We start from the raw sequence: 27,396 nt of genomic DNA, 5'->3' as shown, positions 1-27,396 counted from the left end.
TAGGAGAGCGAGGCAGGCATTTTAGTTTTGAAGTGGTTTAGCTGTCCCTCTCTCTCTCCTTCACTAAATGCTAGCCATTTTCACAAAGACCCTCTTAGCAGCAGGTGTGGGAGGGTCACGGAAGGCTATTGTCTGTGTGTGTGTGTGTGTGTGTGTGTGTGTCTGTCAGTACATCCCTGTCCGCGTGTGTGGTGGTTTCTATCTTGTTGTGTGAATCTGTGTCCCTGTCTGAATCCCTGAATCCCTGTTTGTGCGTGTGAAGTGGGCTCTTATTGGAAATGCAGGGACCTTTTGTAAGCTGTGTGAAGTGCGGCATTCCTCCCCTAGCTAAATGATACGTCTGTGGAGGCCCATCAATGGTCCCCAGTCAACGGCTCTGTGGCATCTCACCTTTAAAGAAACACCCAAACAACCCCTTCTCTACTGGAAATGTTTATCCTGCCCCATCTTAGACCCCCTCACACAAGTTGGCCATGCTTTGGGCTACTTCTTTTGGGATACTTTGCCCTGTGATACACACTTATGGATAATGAGGTTTTTCTTGGGCTGAGTTGGCTGTGCGGGGAACAAATTGCTGTTTTGAACCTCCATTTTGAGTTCTGGTTGGGTCTCCCTGTAGACTAGCTTGGAGCAAGTTGGTAGATTCAACAATTAAACATGGTGACATTGAAATTGTTGTCTTTGGCGCTTGAAGCTAGGAGAGGTTAAACGTTTTCTCCTTATGAGAAAAATGAGTCGCCCTGGGTAGTTTTTTTTTACCCCGACCCCGACCCAAAAACAGAAAACAATCCCAACTTAGATCAAATAATGAAATCTCGGGGCTTATTCGATTTTCGCTAGTTCGTCAACAATTACGGTAAATATCTCAAGGCGCTCATATAGCTCCTTCGTAACTAGGGAGGGTTTAACCTCCCACTGCAGACACCCACAACATTCCCGCACGTCTACAGTTGACAGCTAAATATGTGTCACCCTGCTAGACTGCTAATCACTGCAGTAATACCTGGGTTGTGTCCCAGCCTGGCATTGTCCCGGACAGCTCCCCCGGCCTCCATTTTGGAGACGCGGTTGTGCTGAAGGACATGCTGTGCTGCGGAATGCCTCTCCTCTGCAACTGTTGTTTTTCTCTAAACAGCCTGGCTGTAATTACTGTCGGCCCCGGCTCAGCCCACTCCTGAGGAGGCTTGTGTGTGTTTCATCACCTCTTACACTTTCATCACCTTGTAGAGTCCATGCCCCGACGATTTGAGGCTGTTCTGAGGACAAAAGGGGGGGGGGGGGGGGTGCAGCTCAATATTAGGAAGGTGTAGAATTGATCGTCAAAGGCTGGAGGTCTGGAGCTGTGGCTCAGGTAAAGATAGGAAGGTACGCTACGCTAAGACTACTACTTCATAGTTGTTGACGCGTGTAACCCCACATCAAAGGACCGCTTCCGAGAGCTAGGAGACAGCTATACGATATTTAAAAAAATAGTATGGCTCCAACCATCCAGATCAATTTAGAGCAACCTTTAAGAGTTCTACCTCTGTTAAATTTAGCTTCTCGCTAGGATGGAGGTGCAGAGAAGTCAACCCCCGCCCCTTTAATTAAAGCTGTGGAGGATTTTCAGCATGGCACACTTGGCAGCTTGACAAAGGGGAACGTGTGTTTGTGTGTGTGAGTGAGTGCAACCCCCTCTCTTTGTCAGTCTTTTGGAAGTGTGGGTAATATTAGTGTGTGTGTATGAATGTGAGTGTGCTCGTGCGCGTGAGAGCTCTTTCATTCTTTGGGAAATGGGGGTAATACGATCACTTTGTTTACGTCCATTGAGATGCCTTGCAAATTGGCCGGTTTTCAGGACAGCCACACCGATATGCTGTACCTTCTTTTACAAAGAGCCTTGTTCGTCGTGATCTTTTAAAAGCTATGTCACAGTCAGCTGCTAGTCTCCACCCATCGCCAAACTAACCAGCATTGTTACAAGCTTAACAACAGTACAGTGTAGCACATTGACTTAGTTCTTGAGTTTGTTCTGACGGTGGCATGTTGTCAAGAGTCCTTCCTTAAATCGCTCACAATTTCCTCTGACAAGCTTTTCCAACTTGTAATGCCTTCATTAGCTTTGTTCAATGCTTAATTTTTTTTTTACAAAAATAGCTTAGCACACAAGGGAAACACTGTCTTTCTCTAATGCTGATAACTTTGTTTTATTTATTTTCAATTCCAAAGTTTAGTGTATAGTATGAACGAAGCCCTGGGGAGCTCCGGCTCAGTTGAGTCCTTCATTTGCTGTGCAAGAGCTATTTCGAGAGGTGCTGTAAGTTATGGGCTTGCTATTCCAGTTTGCACCATATGTGCCATTGATGGGCTCGGGTTTCGGAAATCCTTTTTTTTGCTATGATAATCTGTCGCCGCGTGGTCCACCAGCCGGCTCTGGTACGGTCTGCTCTGGCACGTCTACTCTGCACTCATGTTTACTGCGAGGTTACAATTACGCCGGGAGTGAGAATACACTGCTTATTATTTGGGGAGAAGAGACTGCTGCTCGTATAATGTAGCCAGACTTTTTTTTTTTTTTTTTCGATTCTCTTCTCCCGGCCCTTTGGTTGAAGCGGATTTAAATCAAATCAGATCTAAAACAAACTATGGGATCTCATTCGAAATCCCTGCACTCTAACAGATGACTCAATACGCTAGAGCTCGGGCTTGGGGCTGCAATTGATGGTGTCTGCCTCTGACTGCCTGCTTCTGTATTTGTTCAGCTTGCGGTATAAGCCTCAGTTAGAGTTGAGGCCACTGCTGTTTCAGAGCCCGTTTAGCGGACCGCTGCGATATTTCACATCTAGAGGACGGGACGGCCTGACAGTGGACTGTCTGGGGCGTGGAGGTGACTGGGGGTTTGGAGACCTTTCTATGGGGTCAGTATCTCAGCCCCCATCCTCCTCTCGCAGGTCATTTAGAAGAAGGATTGGATGACATAACCAAACACTGCAAATCAGCAATTCACCCTGTCCCTTTCCTGCTTTAGTGTTAGTTTGGCTATTTTGAGTCTTTAGGAAGCACATCATGCATCTTGTAATGAAGTTCGTCTGCCATTTCAAATATGGCTTTTTCTCAATATGGTTTTGTGGTTTCATTTCAAGGAAATGGATATCACGTTGTCCTGTAGTAAGACAAGATAACATTGATGCAACATTGATACATTGATCATGGCCATAGTACTAACAAACCTCTTTTCCCCTCGACAGGTCTCGTCACAACTACCTCGAGGAAGCTGGACCGAGAACAGCAGGATGAGCACATTCTTGAGGTAAGCACCTTGTTTTGTCTGGTCTACCGCTATCAGAAAGGGGGAAAGACAAAAAACGACTTTCTTGTCCGTCTGTCTGTGAGAACTCGTTTGTTTGGAGAAGCATCAGCAGCATTGCTAATCATCAGAAAGGCACTCAAGGTTGACCTCTTCAGCCGAAACGGACAAAAGTCCAAAAGCAACCATTTTAGTTGCCTCTCTAAACTTTAGCCTTGGCTGGCTTCAACCTCCAACCGACATACTTTGGCCGAGTGCCAAGCGTTGCCAACCAAAACAAGCGGAGGCACAGAGACGCAGCGCATAGTTCCACACTAACCGGCAGAAGGGGGTTTGGGATCATGATTCCACCGGTTGAGATTTCCAGGGGGGAAAAAAAATAAAAAAAATCAGGGTGACTGTGGCTTTGTTCTTCGCCAGTGTACCATCCCGGGATCGAGGGAGGCAAGCCGGGGCAGGAAGCGAGCCTTCAAAGCCGGGTTGATGTTTAAACTTGTGGATACTCACTTTCTCCCCCCCTCATTCAGTTCCCTCTGCCCAACCTAACCAAACGTTTAACACCAGCACATTTCATTTTGTGCCAAGATCGAGTAACCAGATTGGGCGCTGCTTAATTACCGTTATAGGAGTTAATGCAATTCGAGGTTCATTGGATGCCGATTAATGCCAATGTGTGCCCGCATGCCAGCCACTCCCTGGGTTTTCATACTCAATTTACACAGTGGGACACACTCATTTTATTCTGGGACTGGAGAGTAAAGATAGTGGGGCAGAGGAGGGGAGGGATCTGTTCTCCGGAGGAAGACATTTGGCTGCCTACCGCTTTTCCTCTCTCTTTTTCCCCTCCCCCCTCTCTCTCATCCACCCCTATGATAAATGAAATGGCCTACTCCTAGATTTGTGTGCCGAGTTGCAGAGGCCTCAAGCGAGAGGAAAACAACTAAATTGAAGCTTTTGACACGAAAGCCCTTTAATTTGTTAGTGACCAGGTCAGGAGCCCTCTGTATGAACGACCGAGCAGATTCCCAGGACAGAGTCAAAAGCCACCCTTAAGGGTTCATCTCAGGGTCATTGGTTGGTGTAGGACAGTAGATTTAGAGATGAAGAGAGCTGATAGCCAGTGCGTTTTTCCAACAGGCTCCTGTTTTTACGAATACATAGCCAGAGCCCATTTGTTATTAAACTGTTAATCTGTCCCGTTTGACAAAATACTCCGGCAGGCGTTAAAGAACCACATTAAAATGTTAAAAAGCTCATAGCGCTCTTCCAGTTCTTTCATGTTGGGGCCAAATTAAAATGCACAGCGACATTCGTACACTCGTTTTCTCTTCATGGGAAAAACTTTATTTATATGTTTAATCATGCCATACTCCGTGTGTGATATATATACACAGTTGAAGTCAGATGTTTACATACACTTAGGTTGGAGTCTGTTACACACGCCTCTTGGAGGAGGGAATGCAACACCCTGCTACACGCAACTCCCCGTGGAGTGAAAAGGTATGTGACTGCACATGCGGGCAACGATGACAGAGGCAGAATATATTACTGTTTACAGGGAATTTATTTCCTTCACATGGTAATTTGGGGAAAAGGGGCCGGATGGAACCAAAGCAAAGAAAGTAAAAGTTAGAGCCCCCTCTCCTACCTACCCACAACTTACCTAACTAGCACCACCTGGCGCCCAGGTCTTACCTAGTGTGCATAGACATAGTATATACTATGGGTATATGTATGCCAGCAGGCCTCTTGCCTAAGCACTCCCAAGGTGCCTTCCCCTTCCCCCCCTGGGAACAAATGAAACAGAATAATACAAACTTAGAGTGAACAATTTCACTAATCAAAAACACAGTCCTATGGCATACACAAACATCAGCAGGACCAGCTACAAAATACTTTACAAAAATGCATACATACCAACAACGAAACACAGGACATACCAAGAAGCTCTCTCCTAACAAAGGTACTCTGGCTTTTAAAGCTGCAGAATGAGTCGGAAATTGAAAACAGCTGTTCTCCTGACGAGAGGGCGGGGTCAGAGCTCCAATCTGCACTGGAGCCGACCAATCAGCTGCTTTGGACTTCAGGAAGCCATTTCCTGAAGTACACACAAACACATACAAACCCACAACACAGAAACTGGGGAACGTAACAGAGTCATTAAAACTCGTTTTTCAACCACTCCACAAGTTTCTTGTCAACAAACTATAGTTTTGGCAAGTCGGTTAGGACATCTCTTTGTGCATGACACAAGTAATTTTTCCAACAATTTTTTATAGACAGATTATTTCACTTATAATTCACTGTATCACAATTCCAGTGGGTCAGAAGTTTACTGTGCCTTTAAACAGCTGGGAAAATTCCAGAAAATGATGTCATGGCTTTAGAAGCATCTGATAGGCTAATTGACATCATTTGAGTCAATTGGAGGTGTACCTGTGGATGTATTTCAAGGCCTACCTTCAAACTCAGTGCCTCTTTGCTTGACATCATGGGAAAATCAAAAGAAATCAGCCAAGACCTCAGAAGTGTGGTTCATCCAGTAGACCTCCACAAGTCTGGTTCATCCTTGGGAGCAATTTTCAAACGCCTGAAGGTACCATGTTCATCTGTACAAACAATTGTACGCAAGTATAAACACTATGCGACTACGCAGCTGTCATACCCCTCAGGAAGGAGATGCGTTCTGTCTCCTAGAGATGAACGTACTTTGGTGTGAAAAGTGCAAATCAATCCCAGAACAACAGCAAAGGACCTTGTGAAGATGCTGGAGGAAACCGGTACAAAAGTATCTTTATCCATAGTGAAACGAGTCCTATATCGACAGAACTTGAAAGGTCGCTCAGCAAGGAAGAAGCCACTGCTCCAAAACTGCCATAAAAAAGCCAGACTACGGTTTGCAACTGCACATGGGGACAAAGATCGTACTTTTTGGAGAAATGTCCTCTGGTCTGATGAAACAAAAATAGAACGGACCATCGTTATGTTTGGAGGAAAAAGGGGGAGGCTTGCAAGCTAAAGAACACCATCCCATCCGTGAAGCACGGGGGTGGCAGCATCATGTTGTGGGGGTGCTTTGCTGCAGGAGGGACTGGTGCACTTCACAAAACAGATGGCATCATGAGGAAGGGAATTTATGTGGATATATTGAAGGAACATCTCAAGACATCAGTCAGGAAGTTAAAGCTTGGTCGCAAATGGGTCTTCCAAATGGATAATGACCCCAACATACTTCTAAAGTTGTGGCAAAATGGCTTAAGGGCAACAAAGTCAAGGTATTAGAGTGGCCATCACAAAGCCCTGACCTCAGTCCCATAGAAAATTTGTAGGCAGAACTGAAAAAGCGTGTGCGAGCAAGGAGGCTTACAAACCCGAGTCAGTTACACCAGCTCTGTCAGGAAGAATGAGCCAAAATTCACCCAACTTATTGTGGGAAGCTTGTGGAAGGCTACCCGAAACGTTTGACCCAAATTAAACCATTTAAAGGCAATGCTACCAAATACTAATTGAGTGTATATAAACTGCTGACACACTGTGAATGTGATGAAAGAAATAAAAACTGAAATAAATCATTCTCTACTATTATTCTGACATTTCACATTCTTAAAATAAAGTGGTGATCCTAACTGACCTAAGGCAGGGAATTTTTACTAGGATTAAATGTCAGGAATTGTGAAAAACTAGGTTTAAATGTATTTGGCTAAGGTGTATGTAAACTTCTGACTTCAGCTGTATGTATGTGTCTATGTATTTTTGTTGTAGTTTTAATGAATGATTATATAATAACTTTACAGATTTCATTTGATCTACCGCTCCACTTTAGTTAGTCAGGAACGGGAGCGAAAGATTTAAAAAAAGGGAAAAAAAGCTATTTGACGCATGTACCTTTTGACCTAAATACTTTAGATGTGGGTAAGTGGTAACAGAGCTACGGTGACGCCTTTTGTCTCAAATGGGACCCTATTCCCTATATAGTGCACTTCTTTTGACTAAGACCCATAGGGTGCCTTTTGGGACAAAGACCTTTGCTCCTAGCCTGGCCTCCGAGCAGAGTCTGGCTGGTAACCATAGCGACTTCAGAACATGTGGAGCAAGTGAAGCGGGGGGTGGTCGGGGGCTGGCTGACTGTGCAGGCCTTGTTTGCACCAGATGCCGGGAGAGGAGGTGGAGTGGTGGGGATGGGGGGGGGGGGGGGTTATGATGGGGTGAGGGTTGGTAGGTGGTGTGTGTGTGTGAGTGTGAGTGTACGTGCTTGCGTCTGTGCATGTGTGCACATGCCAGTGTGTATGTGTGTGAGCGCCACTGGCAGTGGGAGTGGGGGAGGTCTCTGAGTGAGCAAACGGCAGGCTCATCTTGGTGAGTGTGTGTCTGCTTCAGCGGCAGGGTGACAAGCCTGAGGAGAGGGAGAGAGGGAGGGAGGGGAAACAACAAAGGAGATATGTTAGGATATGCTCGCCCAGACCTGAAAGAGAAGCAAGTTGAATGTTCTGGTCATAGGCCTATCTCTACACCAACTTCACAAGTTTCTATAGTCTCAGCCACTTTCATGATTAATGCCTGTGTGTCTAGGCACTAACGTTTCACTAAATCAGACTTGAGAGTTGGCCGCCATTTGACCAGGGGTTTGTCGCAGACATGCAACAATGCGCGCCAAATGTAAACATTTAATTACGAAAAGCCCGAGAACCATTGCGACACTATCTTGACATTGTTGTGACTGTCTGTCTGACAGACACAGAGACTGGCCTCTGGTAAATACTTTGTTTTGAAAGAGTAGGATGTGCTGATGAGTAACTGTCTAGCAGGGCTTGGGAAGCGCGCACACAAGCACGCATGTACACTCACATACACCATCTCTCTCTCTCTCTTTCTCTCTCACACACACACACACACACACACACACACACACACACACACACACACACACACACACACACTCCCTCTCTCTGACAAGGTAAAAATCTGTTTTTCTGCCTCTGAGAAAGGTAGTTAACCCTCTGTGCCCCGTACGGTATCCCAGAGTTCAGTTTGTCTTTGTAATTGATGCTCCCATCTTGTCTCTCCGGTCGCTCGGCATAATTACCATTCATTCTGCGTCCCAAATGGAGTCCCTATTCCCTATTTGATGTACTACTTTTGACCGGAGGCCTGTGGGCCCCTGGTCGAAAGAAGTGCACTATATCGCGAATAGGATGCCATTTGGAATGCAAACACATACAGCAGAGTTCACCTGTTAACGTTAGCCGGGTCCTCGTCTTCAGCTTTTTTCAATCCACTGCTTTGATTTCACAAAGGGAACCGGGAACTGTGGACAAAGTGTGTGTACACAATGGCACTCTATTCCCTGTATAGTGCACTACTTTTGAACAGGACACCTAGGGCTCTGGTCAAAAGTAGTGCACTACGTAGATGTAGGGTACCATTTAGGACGCCTGTAAAATATAATCAGAAACGGGGCCAAATGAACTCATCTGCTCGTAATGGCAATGTTCATTACAGAATATGAGAATACGGGCTAACGCACCAGCAACACTGCTCCCGAGAGGAGCATGCCGCCTCGAACTCGAATGGTCCTCGTCGTCCTATTTCATTAATTTTGTTCGGGCAAATAGCTCGGACTGCCTCGGACCGACTAGGCGCGGGGAAACAAAAACACATTATGCCGCTAATCGTCGCTGCTAGTGCCAAATAGAGTGTGACCACCAACCCCCAAAGTGATTTTGCTGTAGCGCTGAGCAGATGGTTTTAAATGACTATTGTTCAGCTCTCTATTTTATTTCTGACGCTTTGCGATAGATAGACGAACCCCAGTTCAGTTTCCCAGTTACTCATAACATGTAAGTGTTGTGTTTTGTTTGGGTCAGCTAAGCTTATTGCTGGCTGAGTGCTTTAAGCTGTCTCGGCTGTGCATTTCATTTGAAAGATTAGACATCATTCAGCTATTAAGCCAGGCCAAATTAACAAAGTGTTAAAACAGCTGAGTGTTCAAACTACCAAGTGTTAAAACTACTGTTAAAACTAAACTTATGTCCCTCCGGCAAACTGTAGGCTGTAGGGCTTCATTATTATTTTTGAACTATTTTTAAACAATTGTTTCTCCCCTGGCTTTCCAAAGGGGTGAACACATCATGCCAGTGGTGTGTCTTTTTTTGTTGTTGCCTAGTCTCAGATCAGTTTGTGCCACATGACAATTACCATAGGAATTGGCAAGACCGCACAAACTGATTTGGGACCAGGCTGGAGTTTTGATAGCTAATTGTTCTATCACTGTGAGGAAGAAAACATCCACATAGATAAAAAGCAGTTTTTCCTCCTTATGCCTGGTTGGATGGTATCAAGTAAACCCATTTAACGGAATATGCCGTTTTTGGAGCACTAAGGAGACATTGCTCACCAAAGAGACGGGGCCTGCTACATCTCCAAAATAACGATGAGTCTCATTCTTCTGCGGCAGAAAAGCAAAGCGAGTGTGGTCTTTGGACCGGTCTTGTTGCACTTGTCTCAGAGAAAAAGGCAAAACTGTGACTTGCCTCTCACATTCATTGAATCCATTCACCATAAAAAAAACGAACGACTGAAAGGGAAAGAAAGAAGCTAAGGGAACAATTCAATTTCAATAAGCGAGCAAGCGAGCGAGTGAATAACAGCCTGTTCCCTTCGCATATTGGTTCCCGGAAGCACAGCGTGGGTCTTTGAATAAGATGACTCGCTAATCTCGGAAGGAATTGCTTCAATTTTGGCAGCCAATTTACTAACTGAGAAACATTTGTGTGTACAGCAATGAAATGAAGAGGGGGAGGAAGAGGTGGGGGGGAGAAGGTGGGAGAAGAAAGCGAGTTTACTTTTTACCTCCGCTCTCTTTGATTAATTCAAGGCCTTCGAATAAGGAACGTCCTCAATCAAACGGCGGAGCTCCGGTCATTACATATTCAAGAGATGCAGAGCTTACTGCTTACACATATGTGCGCTATTATTGCCTGGTCCCCCCTTTCCTCTGCAGTATATGCGTTGTTTCGCTAAACTGGTTTCAAACATGGCTTTAATTGGAAATGTTTACGTGATAACTCTTCCCAACGTTACGTGGGTATATGGAACACAACGTCCATTCAAAATGTGAAATGTGATGACGTTCTACCGTTGACTGTTGGCCTTGACACTTAATTCACAGAAATCCTTTGAAGCTTTACGTTTCCCTCTTTTCACTCTAATTCCATGTTTTCCCCTATTTTTCGCTCGGATTAAAGTCACAGGCAACATAATTCCCATACTCCCATTCTAATTCCATGTTTTTCCCCAACTTTTCCCTAATAGATCACTGTCACCGACCACGGGGTTCCAGCCAAATCCACCACGGTACGCGTCATCGTCAAAGTCCTGGACGAGAACGACAACCGGCCGCAGTTCCTGGAGAAGATCTACAAGATCAAGCTTCCGGAACGGGAGAAACCAGAAAAGGACCGGGCTCTGAAGCGGGATCCCGTGTACCGGGTGATCGCCTCGGACCGTGACGAGGGGGCCAACTCGGAGATCTCGTATTCCATCGAGGAGGGAGATGAGCACGGGAAGTTCTTCATTGAGCCAAAGACGGGTCTGGTGTCGTCCAAGAAGTTCTCCTCTGCCGGGGAGTATGACATCCTCACCGTGAGTAGCCTAGCGCATTTGAATTTGTAGTTTGTATACTCTGGATTTTTCGTGAGGAAATTCCTCCGCATCTTATACTGAACAAAAATATAGACACTACATGCAACAATTTCAACAATTTTACAGAGTTAACAGTTCATATAAGGATATCAGTCAATTGAAATGCATTCATTAGGCCCTAATCTATGGATTTCACATTACTGGGCAGGGGCGCATCCATGGGAGGGCATAGGCCCACCCACTTGGGAGCCAGGCCAACCCACTGGGGAGCCAGGCCCAGCCAATCAGAATGAGTTTTCCCCCACAAAAGGGCTTTATTACAGACAGTTTCATCATATGTCCGGGTGGCTGGTCTCAGATGATCTCGCAGGTGATGAAGCCGGATGTGGAGGTCCTGAGCTGACGTGGTTACACGTGGTCTGCGGTTGTGAGGCCCGTTGGACGTACTGCTAAATTCTCTAAAACGACGTTGGAGGCGGCTTATGGTAGAGAATTGAACATTAACTTCTCTGGCAAAAGCTCTGCAGTCAGCATGCAAATTGCTAGCTCCCTCAAAATGTAGACATCTGTGGCATTGTGTTGTGTGACAAAACTGCACATTTAAGAGTGGCCTTTTATTGTACCCATTGCAAGGTGCATCTGTGTAATGATCATGCTGTTTAATCAGCTCCTTGATATGCCACACCTGTCAGGTGGATGGATTATCTTGGCAAAAGAAAAATGCTCACTAACAGGGATGTAAACAAATGTGTGCACAATATTTGAGAGAAATAAGCTTTTTGTGCGTATGGAACATTTTTGGGGTCTTTTTATTTCAGCTCATGAAACATGGGACCAACACTTTATATGTTGCATTTATATTTTTGTTCTGTATAGTTGGGGAGAAGTCACTTAGGCTTAGGATTTTATTTTGCTTTTAGAGGAATGTCAACATACATGCTGAGTTAAATGACATCATTAACTAGATCAGTGTTTTAGAGAATTACTGGACAAATCATTTACTTTTACATTTCCAATGTACATGCCAAATTGCATTTGTTGATAACCTTTTGATGCTTAGGATAGTCACAGTATTTTTACGTCGTAGTACTTTTGGGCCAATGTTGCCTGTGATAGATTTATCTCACTTGACAGAATTAGACACATGACACAATAAGCTCTACCGACACCTGTTTAACAGGGAACGCCATGGTAACAGGTGTTCTGCTCTGTTGTTGTTTTTCCCCATGTGGGCTGGCTGACCGTTCTTTGACCCCTTTGCCTATTTGTCTCTGTCTCTCACTCCATTTCTCTCTCTCTCTTGCTCTCGCCCCCTCCACCCCTCTCCCTGTGTTTTAATTAAAGTATTTAAATTCATGCTTTTAAGTGCTATCCCCTGGGAGTCCAATGCATCTTGTTGTATAATTGTGTTACCCAAATCAATTCAAATCAATTCATTCCCTCTATCAGATCAAAGCGGTGGACAACGGACGCCCCCAGAAGTTGTCCACCTGCCGGCTGCACATCGAGTGGATCCCCAAGCCGGAGGTGGCGGCCGGCGCGCGCCCCCTGGCCTTCGAGGAGCCCCCCTTCTTCTTCTCGGTGATGGAGAGCGACCCCGTGGCGCACATGGTGGGGGTCATCACCACGGAGACGTCGGACACGCCCGTCTGGTTCGAAATCACAGGTGAAGCCTTGACGAGTGGACGCAGGGGTTTTGTTTTAGGTTGTGTGTGGATGGGTCCGTGCATACGCGCACAGGTGTGTATTTGTTTAAGTGGAGTGCATTCTAGAAGGAGATTCATCTAGTTTTTTAGTCAAGGGAAGACATCCCCGGCATAGATTCTTGTAGCATTCTTCTTGGCACTAACCCTAGCAAGTGAATGTGAGTGTGTAGCCTACAAACCCAAAAACCTACAAACCTATATACATGGTTTTTTTCTCCTTTCTCACTGTAATAATTGAATCTCTAATAGGGACTTCTTTGCACGGTGACTGTTAACATCTCTGCTGCATAAACTCTTCCTGACATTTCCTGAAAGTACTTCTCCCCCTCCCTTCTTCTAACCAACGTTTGACTGACACCTTCTCTCTCTTTTTTCTGTGTTCTCTGCTTCTCTGCTGCTCTTCTCTTCTTTTCTCCTTTGGGAATGTCTCTCTCTCTCTTACTGGATTTGGTTTGTCCAGAAGGAGACATAGAGGAAGTGTTTTACATCGTTCAGATGGCTTGCGACCTCAACTGTACAGCGGAAGGTAGATCTGCTGTAATGGGATCTCTCTACTGTCATTGGCTGTATTAAGTGACCTCTCTAATACCATTGGTTGTATTAAGAGGTCGTTGACTGTGATGTCTGTCACGCAGACCCGGGTTCAAATACTATTTGAAATCATTTAAACTACTTTAGCTGTACTTGTCTGAGCTTGCCTGGCTTAATAGACCAATGGGGTAGTCCCAGCAGTGTAAACCCCGCCCATCTGACGCTCCATGCAGGCTAGAGCAAACGCTCAACGTATTTGAACGATTCCGAATAGTGTTTGAACCCAGTTGTGCTGTCACGTGCCCGTGGTTGAGCTTGTGCATCGTTTCCGTCGTTCTTGTGATCACGTGACAACAGATTTACATAAACACATATACCACACATGAACATATGGCTCCATTTTGTGTACGTACCGTATGTATTTCATTCGTGGTGTCTTGTGGAATCTATTGACACATGCAGCTAACTGTATGTGCTTGATGTATACACACTGTACCACTTGCACATATGGTTCCATAATGAGCCTGGAAAGTTAACATAACCACAGGTAAAAGTATTCACATTGTTGATGCATAGTGCAGTACACATGTGCTTCTGTATGTATCAACAATAGGGATTGTGTTGCTTATCATATTGATATAAGTAACAGTACGGATAATATACATATTATTATGCATGGATTACATACAATTGATGTATAAGGGCCTCTAGAATAACACCACAGCCAAACAGAACCGTATGTCACTGTTAGCTTACCTAGCTCCAGTGCTGCATCATCGTTTAAACAGGTGATGATAGCCCCACTCATTTCCTGTCCATTTTAATTGTGCGTCCGCCTAACCCTTCCCTCCATCGTTTCCACCAGGTGGGAACTACGACAGCCGCTTTGACGTTGGCAAGGCCAGTGGGACCCTGATCGTGGCGAGGCCCCTCGACGCCGAGCAAAAATCCAATTATAACCTGACAGTGGAGGCAACGGACGGCACACGATTTGTCAGCACCCAGGTAATTGGAACGTTTGTTGATGGCGATAGAGTTTGTCACGGATCCAATGAGGTAGGATGATTGACTCTTGTGATGGAAAAGGGAAAGATTATGGAAACATTCATGGGAATGAGATGTTGAGTTTGCATGAGATGGAAAGTTCCTGTTGCGTGTCCAGAGGTTTTGATGGTTTTGGCTGTACAGATCATTGCGAGGCTTGTCACTACGGACAAAAAGAGGATTTGTTTTTGTGTGTTTTCGGAGGAAAGGATTATGGAAACATTTCTGAAATGAAATGGTAAAGCTAAGTTTGCATGAGAGTTCCCATTGCATTCTGTCGTTTTGGATGCTTGTGTTTTCCATGGCTTTATTCTCAATTAAATAGTGCACAAAAAGGTGATTGACTTGTGTGATTGGAGGAAAAGTAATAGATTCTGGAAACATAAACATGGTTCGCATGAGGAGAGTCTTCATTCTGCGTCCATCCGTTGTTAAGCTTTTGTTGTGATTTCTGCATTTTGACAAATTTCAATTGGGACTCAGCTTGCCTGACAGCCAGACAGACAGACGAGGGGGTGAAGCATAGGAGGTGGATCTAGAGTGAGTTCAGAAATTCCGTGCGCCCATCCATCGCCTGTTTTTGATTAGACTCGCGTGGGTCAACACCTCACCGGGCGTACTCCAGGTGCTCGCTTTTCCAAACTTTACATCTAACGTCATACCATGTGCTTGGTGGACATTCCTTCTTCTCTCTGTCCACATCTACCGTCCCGAATGGAATACTATTCACTGTATAGTGCACTTTATAGGGAACAAGGTTCCATTTGAGACACAGGCCAGGAGCGTTCGGAACTCTTTCTTGGCAGACCAGCTCCGGGATTCTTCCATTGTCTCATTCCTGAAAGGCTGAGGAGCGAGGGAGGAAGAAAGAGAGGGCGGGAGGAACGGTGCCGGTCTAGCCAGGCGCTTTTAAAAAGTGTGCATTCCACAGACCCATGTCTGCAGTTACACCCCTCCTTCCCCCTCGCTGAACCTGCATGGCCTCTCTCTCTCTCTCTCTCTCTCTCTCTCTCTCTCTCTCTCTCTCTCTCTCTCTCTCTCTCTCTCTCTCTCTCTCTCTCTCTCTCTCTCTCTAATATATATAAATGAAAGTGCATTGAGTTCTCCTGAAAAGACTGAAGGAAAAGTGCAGGTCCACACCACGTTCTTTTATCCAGAGATTAACATTCTCTTGAGGTTAGAAGCAGACAGAGCTGTAGGTTTTATAAAAATCCGCAATTAGTCCCCTCCAACTCATGGCAGATTCATAATGATATTGCTATTATGTGACATGTTAAAAGTGAAATTGTTAACATGTTGGCCTTTCCGTTTCCCATCCATAGTCCACACCGGGTTTGAAATAGTATTTGTTTACTTTCAAAGTGTTTCATTGTGCCTGCCTGGTGACAGGTTTGCTCTTTTGGGACTATCCTATTCGGTCCGTTGCGCCAGGCAGGCTCAAAAGGAAAACAAACACTATTTCAACCCAGGTCCCTATCCATATCCATAGTCACTGTCTCAGGCTTATGGAACTCTGGAAAAATTCAAATGGTTCTGTGCCTCTTCTCAAAAGCATTCAGAGATCCGTTGTGGATGAAAAGAAAAAAAACTTGACTTGTTGTCTCTGCCTGTGAATAGAGCCTTTTATCATGCGGCCCTGTGCTCCACCGAGCCCCTGTCAGCCTGCTGGGTTGGAGCGGCGAGGCGGGCGGTGGTGTTTTCCACAGCCCGCTGACGGAAGCGTCGGCTAAATGGAGGCTTCAGATCCGTCACAGAGCACCCTATTGTCGTGTGGAGAGGGAGAGAGACACACACACACACACAGGCAAATGCGCACACAGACTCGCACGCGCGTACACAGATAAAAATACATACATTCTTGCATATGTGCACACTCACACACACACAGATACAAATACAGTACCAGTCAAAAGTTTAGACACACCTACTCATTCCAGGGTTTTCCTTTATTTTTACTATTTTCTACATTGTAGAATAATAGTGAAGAGATCACAACTATAAAATAACACATATGGAATCATGTGGGATGGCGTATCGCAGTAGAATGCTGTGGTAGCCATGCTGGTTAAGTTTGCCCTAAATTCTAAATAAATCACTAACAGTGTCATCAGCAAAGCACCCCCACACCATCACACCTCCTCCTCCATGCTTCACGGTGGGAACCACACATGTGGAGATAATCCGTTCACCTACTCTGCGTCTCACAAAGACACGGCGGTTGGAAGCAAAAATCTCATTCTGACTCATCAGACCAAAGGACAGATTTCCACTGCTCTAATGTCCATTGCTAGTGTTTCTTGGCCCAAGCAAGTCTCTTCTTCTTATTGGTGTCCTTTAGTAGTGGTTTCTTTGCAGCAATTCGACCATGAAGGCCTGATTCATGCAGTCTCCTCTGAACAGTTGATGTTGACATGTGTCTGTTACTTGAACTTTGAAGCATTTATTTGGTCGGCAATTTCTGAGGATGGTAACTCTACTGAGCTTATCCTCTGCAGCAGAGGTAACTCTGGGTCTTCCTTTCCTGTGGTGGTCCTCATGAGAGCCAATTTCATCATAGCGCTTGATGGTTTTTGCAACTGCGTTTGAAGAGACGTTCTAAGTTCTTGACATTTTCCGCATTGACTAACCTTCATGTCATAAAGTAATGATGAACTGTCGTTTCTCTTTGCATTTGAGCTGTTCTTGCCATAACATTGACTTTGTCTTTTACCAAATAGGGCTATCTTCTGTATACCACCTCTACCTTTTCACAACACAACTGATTGGCTCAAATGCATTAAGAACAAAAGAAATTCCACAAATTAACTTTTGACAAGGCACACCTGTTAATTTAAATGCATTCCAGGTGCATGACTACCTCATGAAGCTGGTTGAGAGAATGCCAAAAGTGTGCAAAGGTGTAATCAAGGCAAAGGGTGGCTTCTTTTTTGATTTGTTTAACACTTTTTTAGTTACTACATGATTCCATATGTGTTATTTCATATTTTTGATGTCTTCACTATTATTCTACAGTGTAGAAAATAGTAGAAATATAGAAAAACCCTTGAATGAGTAGGTGTGTCCAAGCTTTTGACTGGTACTGTACATGCTTACATATTCACACACACACCCACACACACTCCTCATGATCTTCGAGGAAAATGTGCTTCAGCAGACACCTCCTCCATTATCCTCTATCCCAGTCCATACAGTGACTTATTAATCAGATTTAGTCAAGTTTAGAAGACACGTCCGTCTTGCCCGAAAAACGAGGAAATATCAGGTATCGCTGATTCCCTGATCAGTTCTTTCCTCAGCCAGAGAGGGAGTGAGTCTCAAATGGCACCCTATTCCCTATATAGTGCATGGTCCATAGGGCTCTGGTCAAAAGTAGTGCATTTTATAGGAAAAAGGGTTGCGTTTTGGATGTAGTCATCTTTTTGACCAGTGGGACGGCGGTACAAAGGGGGGAAATGACATAACCCAATTAGTCATGGCGCTGACAGTGTTCAAAGGCTCGGGGGCGCCCCGTTTTTCAAGTCACCCCTCGTTACCGCGAGGGGTGTGTGAAGGCCTTTGTAGAGCCGAACCCTCTTAGTTAGACATCAGAGAAAATCAGTGGCAGGCCGCTGGTGAGCGCACATACAGGGAATATGGGTCGTGGTGGGGGGGTGGGGGGTGGTTTGGCCCGCTTTAGGGGTGTCTGTGTGTGGTGTGTGAGGGAGATGGGGAGAGAGAGAGAGCGCACATATACTTTCTGTGTTTGTGTTTCTTAACATTCTCAACAGAATATGAATCGGGTCAATTGGACGTTCACATGTTTTCCGTAGTTTTGACAACCTTTCGCTCTCCACTGCTTATATTAGTAGCAAGAACAAAGTATCTGTGCCCGTCAACACTTTTGCCATTGTACTCACACACAACAGACCGGTAGCGAGAGAGAAGTGAATCTAGGCCACACTGGGACCAACAGAAAAAAATGGATCTGTTTGACGGTCTATTTTTCAACCGCAAGCTCTGTTGATTTAAATTATGTAAGATAATCAGTTTTACCGTTTTGTTTAATCTTTAGAAGGGATTTTGAAATACTTCAATATATTGTCCCCCAGGATTTGTCTGCTTTATTAAGTTCAATATTCTGTTTCAGCTTTTTAAAGATTGGAGATGAGTCAATGGAGATTACAGAGTAATTGACTTTGTGGATAACCCCCAAATAAGACCTACTTTTGTGAAGTTGCTTGTAAACCGAGGGGAAGAAAAAAACAACAGAACATGCCAAACAACAAATGAAAGATACAAAGGGATGTTTTGGGTACTTTATTTTCTGTGACGGAGGTGTGCTGTTTAGCCTGTGGTCGGGAGTATGCCGTTCGTTTAGTCGAAACGGAACACACACAAAGTTTCACTTATCTTTTCCTTCAAATCAAAGTCATGTGGTGTCTGCCTCTGCCAGACTAGCCGGCCTATTTTCTTTCCTTCTTCCTCTCTCCTCCCTTCTTCCTCTCTCCAAGGAATGCGTTTGTTTGTTTTCTTATTTTCTCCCTCTTTCTTTCTCTCTCTCTCTTTCTGTTTCTATCAGTCTTTCTCGCTCGGTTTCTATCAATCAATCCATCTCTCAATTCCATTTCTCTTTCTCTCTCCCTCTCTGTTCCCTTCCAAATTCGAGATTCTCCCTCCCTCTCAGTCCCACCATGCACTGATCATTATTATTCTTTATTCTGTTGAGGGAGAATAAAGCCTAAACAAGAAACACTGAACCTCTGTTGGCTGTGTTCAGTTTTAATCCTATTTTGAGAAGCATGTAGCTACAGGTTGGACCGTGCCAACATCCCGGACCCAAAAACCTGCCACCTGGCAGGGGGGCATCATAGCCCACCCTACCCGGACATGGCGCCCGCCGAGGGCGGTGCCGTCTTTCTGCCTCACGTGTACCATGTTGAACGCCGAGCACGGGTCTGCATTAGAGGTCTGTGTGGGGGAGGTGTGATCTCTTGCTTTCTCTTTTTTTTCTTATCTGGCACCATTTTCCCTTTCTGTCCCTCTCGGAAGTTGCTGGCTGGCTCTCGCTCGCAGTGTTGTTTGTTGTGCAGTTGTGGTTTGACCTAGGCTTATATGCCTGTTCCAGCTGCCTAGCTGACCGGTTCTTAGCTCTCTGACTGGCTAAGTGACACCATAGTGAAGTAAAGTGTTTCTGTGTGGTGTTCTGTTATGTGGGAGTCTCTGTCTTTCTGTCCGTCTTCTCTCTCTCGCTCTCTCTTTCCTGTCCGCCTGCCTATACCTACCTACCAAACGACCTGCCTGTCTCTCTGTTTGCCTATCTCTGGGGTCAGCTGATCCGAGGCAGGGGCGGAGCAACATTCTATCCTGGCACCTCATCGGCAGGGAGCGGTGCCAGCCAGGCCGCCCCCTTCCATTCCTTTCCCCTGCCTCCTTGCCAGCCCCCCATGCCATCCTCCTGCTCTGCAGTAGTGCTTCAGGCCGTTCTGTCCACAATCTGCCTCAGCTCCCATTTGTTTTCTTTTTCCATCTTTCTCTCTCTTTCACTTTCCATATTTGTCTTTCATGCTTTCTCTCTCACTGTTGCTGTCCGTTTTCCCCTCCTTTATCGGTTTGTTCTCTTGGAACCATTTCTTCCACTATTTCTTCATATTTGAGTCATTATGTATTTATCTCTTTCTTTCTCTGAATGTCACCTTCTATTTCTCTTCTTTCTATCTCTCCCTCTCTTTTTCCCTATGCTAATCGTGATTCAGGCTCTCCTCTCAGCCGTTTTCTCTCTTTCAATATCCCTCTCTCCCTTTCTACAGTTGAAGTCGGAAGTTTAGTCATTAAAACTTGTTTTTCAACCACTCCTCAAATGTCTTGTTAACAAACTATAGTTTTGGCAAGTCGGTTAAGACATCTACTTTGTGCAGGACACAAGTCATTTTTCCAACAATTGTTTACAGACAGATTATTGTACTTATAATTCACTGTATCACAATTCCAGTGGGTCAGACGTTTACATACATTAAGTTGACTGTGCCTTTAAACAGCTTGGAAAATTCCAGAAAATGATGTCATGGCTTTAGAAGCATCTGATAGGCTAATTGACATCATTTGAGTCAATTGGAGGTGTACCTGTGGATGTATTTCAAGGCCTACCTTCAAACTCAGTGCCTCTTTGCTTGACATCATGGGAAAACCAAAAGAAATCAGCCAAGACCTCAGAAGAGAATTGTAGACCTCCACAAGTCTGGTTCATCCTTGGGAGCAATTTCCAAACGCCTGAAGGTACCACGTTTATCTGTACAAACAATTGTACGCAAGTATAAACACCATGGGACCATGCAGCCGTCATACCGCTCAGGAAGGAGACGCGTTCTGTCTCCCAGAGATGAACATACTTTGGTGCGATAAGCGCAAATCAATCCCAGAACAACAGCAAAGGACCTTGTGAAGAGAGGAAACAGGTACCATAGTATCTAGTTCTATATCGACAGAACCGGAAAGGTCGCTCAGCAAGGAAGAAGCCACTGCTCCAAAACCGCCATTAAAAAAGCCAGACTACGGTTTGCAACTGCACATGGGGACAAAGATCGTACTTTTTGGAGAAATGTCCTCTGGTCTGATGAAACAAAAATAGAACTGTTTGGCCATAATGACCATCATTATGTTTGGAGGAAAAAGGCGGAGGTTTGCAAGCCGAAGAACACCATCCCAACCGTGAAGCATGGGGCATCATGTTGTGGGGGTGCTTTGCTGCAGGAGGGACTGGTGCACTTCACAAAATAGATGGCATCATGAGGAGGAAAATTATGTGGATATATTGAAGCAACATCTCAAGACATCAGTCAGGAAGTTAAAGCTTGGTTTCAAATGGGTATTCCGAATGGACAATGACCCCAAGCATACTTCCAAAGATGTGGCAAAATGGCTTAGGGACAACAAAGTCAAGGTATTGGAGTGGCCATCACAAAGCCCTGACCGCAATCCCATAAAAAAAATTGTGGGCAGAACTGAAAAAGTGTGTGCGAGCAAGGAGGCTTACATACCTGACTCAGTTACACGAGCTCTGTCAGGAGGAATGGGCAAAAATTGACCCAACTTATTGTGGGAAGCTTGTGGAAGGCTACCCGAAATGTTTGACCCAAGTTAAACAATTTAACCTGTCTGGCGCAGGCGTTCCGCTAGCGACACACCTCAACAACATCCGGTGAAATTGCAGAGCACCAAATTCAAATTACAGAAATAGAAATATTTAACATTCATGAAAATTCAAGTGTCATACATCAAAATAAACCTTCACTTTGTTAATCCAGCCGCTGTGTCAGATTTCAAAAAGGCTTTACGGCGAAAGCACACCATGCGATTATCTGAGGACAGCGCCCCTCATTCAAAAGCATGAAAAACATTTTTCAACCAGGCAGGTGCGCCACGAAAGTCAGAAATAGCGATATAATAATGCTTTACCTTTGAAGATCTTCTTCTGTTGGCACTCCAAAAGGTCCCAGCTACATCACAAATGGGCCTTTTGTTCGATAATGTCCTTCTTTATATCCCCAAAACTCAGTTTAGCTGACGTGCTTCAGTCAATAATCCACTGGTTTCCCTCCTTCAAAATGCATACAAAATGAATCCCAAACGTTACCAATAAACTTCTCCAAACAAGTCAAACAACATTTATAATCAAACCTCAGGTACCATAATACGTAAATAAACAATACAATTTAAGACGGAGAATCGTTATTGTCTTTACTGGAGATAAACAACAAAGAACGCGCTCTCATCCTCACGCATGAAAACACTACAGCCAAAATGGGAGCCACTTAGAAAAACTACAAATTGTAGCTCATTTTTCCAAAAACAAGCCTGAAACTCTTTCTAAAGACTGTTGACATCTAGTGGAAGCCCTAGGAAGTGCAATCTGGGAGGACTTCGTCTGATAATAAACATGACAGCCATTGGAAACAGTGGTAGGCTGATTTTGTTGTTTGTTTTGATATAGCTTTTTCCTAGGCCCAGCCGCTTGTGAAGGTCCCTCCTTTTACTCGCTGCGCTATCTGCCACCGTCCAGATTGAAACGCATTGTGTAGGGGCTCAAGTCGCGTTGTGTGTGTGTGTGTGTGTGTGTGTGTGTGTGTGTGTGTGTGTGTGTGGTGTGTGTGTGTGTGTGTGTGTGTGTGTGTGTGTGTGTGTGTGTGTGTGTGTGTGTGTGTGTGTGTGTGTGTGTGTGTGTGTGTGTGTGCGCAAACTGGATCGCAGAGGCCCCAGGGACCTTAGGCAGTGTGACGTCTGGCGTGACATGAAACGATGCGCCTAGAGAGAGAGACTGGTGAGCTGCCAACAGGGTCCAATCCATAACACAAACCCCACTGGGGACCCCTTTAGGGTCACACCGAGGACAGTTTCAAGAAGTATCTAGACAGGGCCGTGCACAGATCTTTAGGTTGTCAAAAAATAACTTTCACAACTCAAAATTCATTCCAAATGTCTCTCTAGCCAAAATGTCTAAATGTATAGGCCTATTTATTTTCTAAGACAACAGCCAACATCACATATTGTAAGCAAGCTAATGCCAGATGACGAGAGATGATTGACATTGGGAAAAGAGTGTCTTCTCGGCCGATCAGAGCGAATGATGATGTAAATATGCTAGCTAGTTAGCTATGCTGTTGAAACCAACTCGTTTTTTACTTGATGTGAGTTTGTTCTGCTGCTGACGTCTGCCTGTTACTAAGAAGCAGTCAAGTTTGCCCCGTTCTTTGTCCCTAACATTGAGGGAGACACATATGACAGATGCAACTCTAAAGTAGCCTCCTACCAGTATTCAAGTCTCCCCATCCTGCGCCCGCAGCCAGTGGCCACTGCATGCAAGTCAGGCGAGTGAGCTCTTCAGGCTGGGCAGGGGGGACATTTCAGAGATTCAAGAGCTTATGAAATTTGCTCGTTTGATGAACACGTCATTACATTTCAAAATAAAATGAAAAGAGAATCTAAATTTAAAATGAAAAGTAATTGATAGGAGGGCAAAAGGGCAGGTGCTTGGGCACTGGTTGAGCCCTATCTGTGGACGTGCCTGCATCTAGATAACAGCCAGTTCCTTACGAAACTGTATGAGAGAGAAAGCGAGAGGGGTAGATTAGAGATACAACTGTACAGTTGCAATGTACAGTACCCAACGGTATACAATTCTACTTGGACTGATAATAATATCAATTTGAAGCTAACTTTCATCCAATCCACTAGCAGACTGGTACAACTCTTGACTGTTAGCATACCGCTAACATTAGAGACTGCCAGCTCTGAAGCTTAAGCACTGCCTAACTAGTATGTAACCAATAGCTGTACTCCCCAATGCTTGCATCTGTGAACCCAGTCAGCCCTGCCAACCTCACAGCACACGACAGATTGTGAATGTTATCGCACCCGTCAGATTAGGCTATATTTGTCTCCTGCACTCTGCTGGCAGTGCTTTCTATGCTCTCATTGCTGTCAAGAGGTACCAACGGACATTTTTGATGGCGTAGAAGAGCTGAGGTTCTGGCAGTGAGAGAGTTGCCTATTTCTGTCCTCTAAAGTACAATTCATACTATAGGCCTGAACGCTGACGTCGCTCGTCCTAATATTTCTGTATTTCTTAATTCCTCTTTTTTACTTTTGGATTTGTGTGTGTATTGTTAGATATTACTGCCCTGTTGGAGCTAGGAACACAAGCGTTTCAGCTACACCCGCAATAACATCTGATAAATATGTGCATGCGACCTTTGATTTGATTTGAACCGTACCGCCTCAAATATTTTGTTTTCACATTGTCTTTTACAGCACGCTTCCAACGACTATGGTGGATGTGCAACCAGGCCAGCCCAGTATGGCTCAGTTCGGCTTGGCCCTATATGGTGGAATTCAGGTGTATGAGTTCCAGCTGGATGTGTGTTATTCCCATGTGGGACACTGCCCCCTGGTGGCTGGCATCCAGGTGTCTAATCTGTGTTTTCCTTTGTTCTGCCGTGGAAAAGCCCCCGCCGGGCCAGCTACCGCCACAGCCATTCCGTCGGCTTGTCCTAATCCCTTGTCGGAAGTCCAGCAGACGAGTGGCTGATGTTGATAAAACAAGACTCGCTGGAATTTGACAGTTTAGGGACCAGGGATGTGATGCTTTGTATGAAGGGGGGGGGGGGGGGGGGGGGTCTGTCTTTGTATGGAAAATGTACTTGTATGATGCTGTGTGATGGAAATACGCAATGGCACTTTTATCAGAGGTTGTGTGCATAAATGTACAGTGCATTTGGAAGGTATTCAGACCCCTTGACTTTTCCCACATTTTGTTAAGTTGCAGCCTTATTCTAAAATGGATTACATTTTACACACAATACCTCATGATGAGAAAGCAAAAACTTCATCAAGGATCTCTCTGTACTTTGCTCTGTTCATCTTTCCCTCGATCCTGACTGGTCTCAGTCCCTGCCGCTGAAAAATATCCCTACAACATGATCCTGCCACTACCATGTCTCACCGTAGGGATGGTGCCAGGTTTCCTCCAGACGTGACACTTGGACACATTCATGCCAAAGTGTTCAATCTTGTTTTCATCAAACCAGAGAATGTGGTTTGTCATGGTCTGATAGTCTTTAGGTGTCTTTTGGCAAACTCCAAGCGAGCTGTCATGTGCATTTTACTGAGGAGTGGCTTCTGTCTGGCCACTCTACTATAAAAGCCTCATTGGTGGAGTGCTGCAGAGATAGTTGTCATTCTGAAAGGTTCTCGCATCTCCAAAGAGGAACTCTTTAGCTCTGTCAGAGTGACCATCACCTGCCTGACCAAGGCCCTTCTCCCCCAATTGCTCAGTTTGGCTGGGCGACCAGCTCCAGGAAGAGTTTTAGAGAATCCAAACTTCTTCCATTTAACAATGAGGAAGGCCTCTGTGTTCTTGGGGACCTTCGATGCTGCAGAATTGTTTTGATACCCTTCCCCAGATTTGTGCCTCGACACAATCCTATCTCGGAGCTCTACGGAAAATTCCTTCAACCTCATGGCTTGGTTTTTGCTCTGACATGCACTATAAACTGTGGGACCGTATATAGACAGGTGTTTGCCTTTCCAAATCATGTCCAATGAATTGAATTTACCACAGGTGGACTCCAATCAAGTTGTAGAAACATCTCAAGGATGATCAATGGAAACAGGATGCACCTGAGCTCAATTTCGAGTCTCATAGCAAAGGGCCTGAAATACTTTTGTAAAGATATTTTGGTTTTCGCTTTGTCAATTTAAGGAAATTGGAGGTAAAGGCTGCATAAATTCTATCAGCATATCCTCTTAAGGACCCGACCCTTTTTTTCAATTTTCGCCTAAAATGACATATCCAAATCTAACTGCCTGTAGCTCAGGACATGCACAGTCTCGATACCATTTGAAAGGAAACACTTTGAAATTTGTGGAAATGTGAAATGAATGTAGGAGAATAGAAACAGGATGCACCTGAGCTCAATTTCGAGTCTCACAGCAAAGGGTCTGAATACTTATGTAAATAAGGTATTTCTGTTTTTTATTTTTAATACATTTGCAAACATTTCTTAAACTTGTTTTTTCTTTGTCATTATGGGCTATTGTGTGTAGATTTATGAATATTTAATCAATTTTAGAATAAGACTGTAACCCAACAAAATGTGGGAAAAGTCAAGGGGTCGGAATACTTTCCGAATGCACTGTATTTGTCAACATTTTTTGAAATTCCTATTAAAGTGTACCTCAATGTATTAGCAGATTTGTTTTCTTCATAATCAATCTTCCACCTTGAACTATGAAACCCGCATTGTCGGTGTGATAAATAGTTGAACACCATTTGAATCTGGAATATATTTCTAAATGCATTTCAGGTTTCACAACTGATGGCTTACTTTGATGTCATTTATCAAGCGGTCACCTGTAACTTTATTACCACCTCTTTAACACTCCCTCAATGCTCCCTCAACACGTCTTCACTTGAATGCATTAAGAAATCAATGTGGGATAACCCTGTTTTCCTTGTCGGCGGTGCCAAGTGGCCATCGGGTGAAAATATTTATATTAAGGCATTATATGTATTGATGTGGTCTGTATCTACACGAACACTGCTCATTACTTGAAAGATGGATGGAAAGGCATGTAGGGAGGAGAAGAGGGAGTCAGGAAGGCAGAAAGAGGGAGGGAGAGAGAGATGGAGGGAGAGAGAGATGGGCAGAGGGAAGTAGAGAATGTAAAGAGCACTTTTGGGAATGGAGAAAGAGAGCGAGTGAGTGAAGGATGGAGACAGAGAAACAATGACTGAGAGACAGTAAAAAGTCAACAACACCATGCATTACTCTCAGATTGACCCTGACTCAAATATTCACCACACTGACATCCACCATCCCTCTCCCCTCCTCCCACCAGGTGCTGATCCGTGTCATCGACACCAACAACCACCGGCCCCAGTTCTCCCAGCCGCGCTACGAGGTGGTTGTGGCCGAGGACACGCCGCCAGAGACCGAGGTTCTCCGGATCGGCGCCGCGGACGAAGACGATAAGAACAAGTTGACCTTTACCCTCTTGAGCAGCACCGACCCCTTCAGCCTGAAGAAGTTCCGTCTGGACCCGGGCACCGGCGCCCTCTACACGGCCGAGCGGCTGGACCACGAGACCATGCGACGCCACACACTCACAGTCATGGTACGGATGTTACGGATTTTCTAGAATCTACCTATTTAATAATGTGTGTTATTGTTCTGCCGTCTGAGCTGAGTGTGCTGTAAGACCTTGCTAGAGCTCTGGTCAAAGTAGGTCAAAGGGGTGTGGTGCTCAGACAATGGACACATGCACTGTACACCCTGAACAAACCCGCCCAGCCAATCGGAAAACACGTCGTTATATCATCACCATAGAAACAGAGCAGGTAAAAGGAATGTCGGTGTTCTATCAGCATATTAAGAAAGGTTTGATTGTTACTCTCTCAATGGAGAAAGTGGCTCACAGAGGTTTCAGACCACTCGCTCCTACTCAGCCACTGTATGTAGCAGTCTCAATAAGTGTTCTGATAGCATATTGAGACAGGTTTAGTTTGGTCCTCTCCATTGAGAGAGTACTAGCATTTTAAGAACATTCTCCCCTATTCAGCCACTGTGTGTGTGTCTCACAATCAGCCACTCTCCATTTCCAACAGATGGGCAGTCAGCCTGTGTTGATTAGTTGTTTGTTTGCTGGTATTTGCCA

General features: G+C 44.9%; 1 protein-coding gene across 12 annotated transcripts in view; it reads left to right on the top strand.

The window, feature by feature from the left end:
• Positions 1 to 27,396, top strand: part of fat1a (FAT atypical cadherin 1a) — a 93,431-nt gene that overhangs the window by 31,650 nt on the left and 34,385 nt on the right. For 8 of the 12 annotated variants that reach the window (XR_001328235.3, XM_014195248.3, XM_014195252.3 and 5 more), the window contains exons 4-9: positions 3,228 to 3,289; positions 10,598 to 10,927; positions 12,377 to 12,593; positions 13,094 to 13,159; positions 14,030 to 14,169; positions 26,581 to 26,856. Coding sequence is in view for 11 of the 12 variants with exons in the window: in XM_014195248.3 (XP_014050723.3) it covers positions 3,228 to 3,289; positions 10,598 to 10,927; positions 12,377 to 12,593; positions 13,094 to 13,159; positions 14,030 to 14,169; positions 26,581 to 26,856 (1,091 nt within the window). In the remaining variant the exon portion in view is untranslated. Of the gene's footprint in view, positions 1 to 3,227; positions 3,290 to 10,597; positions 10,928 to 12,271; positions 12,594 to 13,093; positions 13,160 to 14,029; positions 14,170 to 26,580; positions 26,857 to 27,396 lie in introns of those variants that run through there. The other 4 variants (XM_014195253.3, XM_082974236.1, XM_014195251.3 and 1 more) reach the window with 2 other exon arrangements.

This window comes from Salmo salar, chromosome 04, assembly GCF_965601325.2.
Source record: "Salmo salar chromosome 04, fSalSal1, whole genome shotgun sequence".
Classification (NCBI taxonomy): Eukaryota; Metazoa; Chordata; class Actinopteri; order Salmoniformes; family Salmonidae; genus Salmo; species Salmo salar.
The sequence above is the reverse complement of the archived record's forward strand: the minus strand, read 5'-3'. Positions and strand labels throughout refer to the sequence as shown.